Source organism: Rhea americana, unplaced genomic scaffold (genome assembly GCF_003343005.1).
Source record: "Rhea americana isolate MKP2758 unplaced genomic scaffold, rheAme1 scaffold_122, whole genome shotgun sequence".
Lineage (NCBI taxonomy): Eukaryota > Metazoa > Chordata > Aves > Rheiformes > Rheidae > Rhea > Rhea americana.
In genome coordinates, this window is record NW_028185284.1 from 2,574,012 (window position 1) to 2,576,562 (window position 2,551).

Consider the following 2,551-nt stretch of genomic DNA (forward strand, 5'->3'; position numbering starts at 1 on the left):
ACTCACTGGTAGCTGCAGAAGACGCGCAGCAGGTCCTCGGTGCGGAAATCCGGGGGGAAGTCGTAGATCTCGATGACGTGGGGCAGCTCGTCGTCGCCGAGGTCCGGCGCGGCCGGCTCGGCCCCGTAGTAGTCGAAGCGGGGCTCCTGGAGGCTCTCCCGGCGCTCCTCGCCCCCCGAGAGCTGTGGGGCAGGGGGGGGACAGGCGCCGCGGTGAGCCCCCCGGGCCCGCCGCCCGCGGACGCGTGCCGCCGGGCGCCCCGAGCACTTCCTCCAGCCCCAAAACACAGCRCCCGTCACTCCTCCCCACCTCTCCCCCATTTTCCAACGTTGCTTTTAAAAGGTGACAGGCACCGGCCCCGCACGGAGGGGCTCGGGGGGCGGCGGGGCAGCAGCTCGGCCCAGCGCCCCGGCCGCTGCCCCGAGCGATCCCAGCCGAGCACGCCGCAGCTGGCAGCTTAGAGTCCATAAATCCCGGCCGGCTCAGTCAATAAAAAGCATTCGCTCCGACAACTTTATGGGGAAGACGGATTCACGGCAGGTGAGGGGGTGCCGGCAGGGCGGCTGGATGCCGGCGGAGGGGAGGGCTGAGTTATGGAGCCGGCGGGATGAGGCAGCGCTGTCGGCAGAGCCGGGCTGCCCCGGCCCGGCGCCCCGCGGCGATGCACGACGGAGCGGGGCGCTGGGGGAGCGCCGGGGAGGACTACGAGCGAGCCCGGGCGCAGGGCGCCGGAGCGCTCCTCGACCTTCACGGACCGCGGGGCAGCAGCGGCGCTGGGGGCAGCACGCGACCCCGCAGACCCCGGGGCGGCACGGCCCCCGCGGACGCGGCGATGGCACGGGCAGGAAACGAAGCCCGCCTCTCCCGGCCCACTGCTTGCTAAAGATTTACCCTAGCCGGAGACGCCGGGCGGAGAAACCCGCTGCGAGGAGCGAGCCCTTCCCTGCCGTCCCGAGCGGAGCGGGCGCTGGCCCCCTCCGAGCCCGCCCGGCCCCTCGCGGGACCCCCGGGACCCCCGCGAGCTCCGGGCTAGCCCCACGCCTGCAGCCAGACGCCCATCGAACCGACGGAGAATCCACCGAGCCCGCAAGGAAATTGCTCGGGGCTTTAATTACCCCCGGGGATAAGAACGGGGGCCTTATTTCTAGTCTGAATCGGTCTGGCTTTGGCTTCAGCCAACGCTTCGCGTTATGTTTTTTCCTGCTAGATTAAAGAGCCGTCTGCTATCAGAAATCTCGTCTCCATATAGAACGTCATAAATCTTGCTCTCCGCCAGCTATCTGCAGCGCATAAGGATTCAGTTATGATGAAGAACACTACTAATTTTCTTGTCCTTTCTGTTAATTAACAACAGCTCCATCTCCCCGAGACTCTGCTCCCTCCCTGAGCAGTCTCGTCTGCCTCTGCGGCTCCAGAGCGAGGGGCTGGAAAGCCGCGAGAGCAGCACGGGGCAGCCGAGGGCGCGAGAGAGCAACTGGGAATTAATAAGCCCCTTATTCACCGGTTTCAGGAAAAAAAAAAATACGGAGAGCTTGCGCGCAGGGAATGCAACGCGGATGCCGCAGCGCCACGCACGGGAGCCGGGGCGCCCGTGCCCGGAGGCGCCAGGAGCGCGGCTCGCCCGGCGGGTGCTCCTGGCGCGCCGAGCCCGACCGCCGCCGCCTCCTCGCCCTCCTCTGCACCACGGCGGCCGCGAGCCAGCGGCAGAGCATCCCGCCCCGCACGCGCGGTACCCAGCACCGAACGGCGCCGCCGCGGCTTCGTCCCGCCTCTTCGGAGCGACTGCTATGGGGCACCGTCCGCCGGCGTCGAACCTCGCTCTCGGCCCGCGGCTGGGCGCGCGCTCCAGCAATATTAGCGCTGTTTGTTAACTTTCGGGACATTAACGTCATGCCGAAAATTGCCAGTTTTACGCTGCTGATTTAAAACGCAATAACGGATTTGCAGCCCCACTGCGAAAGCTGCGCTTCCCCGGGAAACGGCAGGAGAGCCGCGCGGCTCCCAGCGCCGAGCAGCTAATCGTAGTAAATTCAGGCGCGCGCTCCCAGGAAGACACGGTAGCGAGCCACAGCCGATTAAGAAGCTGCGCTTTTGAGGAAACTTCACGTTGCCAGTTCAACGGGAGCCCATCCGTCTCGGCTCATTTCTTTATCACTAGCCCCAGTTTCACGAGGGTGCAGTTGCAGTTTACAGCGCTCCGGCGCGTTTTACCGCGTGCACTTAGGGCGCTGTAAAGGGAAGATCCCCCTCGCCCGGCCCCGGCCCCCRTGCACCCCCGGCCGCGAAGCCCCGCGGGCGCCGCACCTACCTCTTCCAGGAGGCGCGGGTCCAGGCAGTCRCCGTCGTCGTTGAACAGCGTGTCCCAGCTCTCCTCGGCTCCCGGGCTCGCGCTGGCCTGGCCGGGCTTTGGGGAGCTGCCGTCCTGCGCGCCGCGGGGACCTCCGGCGTCCTCGTCCGCCCGCGCCGGCCCCTCACCCGGGTGCCGTGGGCTGCTCTCGGCCCCAGCACCGCCAGCCGCCGTGCCGGGGGAGCCGTGCTGGCCGCCGCGCGC

At 67.9% G+C, this 2,551-nt stretch overlaps 1 protein-coding gene across 1 annotated transcript in view; it reads right to left on the bottom strand.

Moving 5' to 3' along the window:
- Positions 1-2,551, bottom strand: part of R3HCC1L (R3H domain and coiled-coil containing 1 like) — a 5,839-nt gene that overhangs the window by 1,903 nt on the left and 1,385 nt on the right. Inside the window, exons 3-4 of the mRNA XM_085325651.1 lie at positions 2,309-2,545; positions 7-182 (exon numbers count right to left, since the gene is read on the bottom strand). Coding sequence (XP_085181777.1) covers positions 7-182; positions 2,309-2,545 — 413 coding nt within the window. The remainder of the gene's footprint in view (positions 1-6; positions 183-2,308; positions 2,546-2,551) is intronic.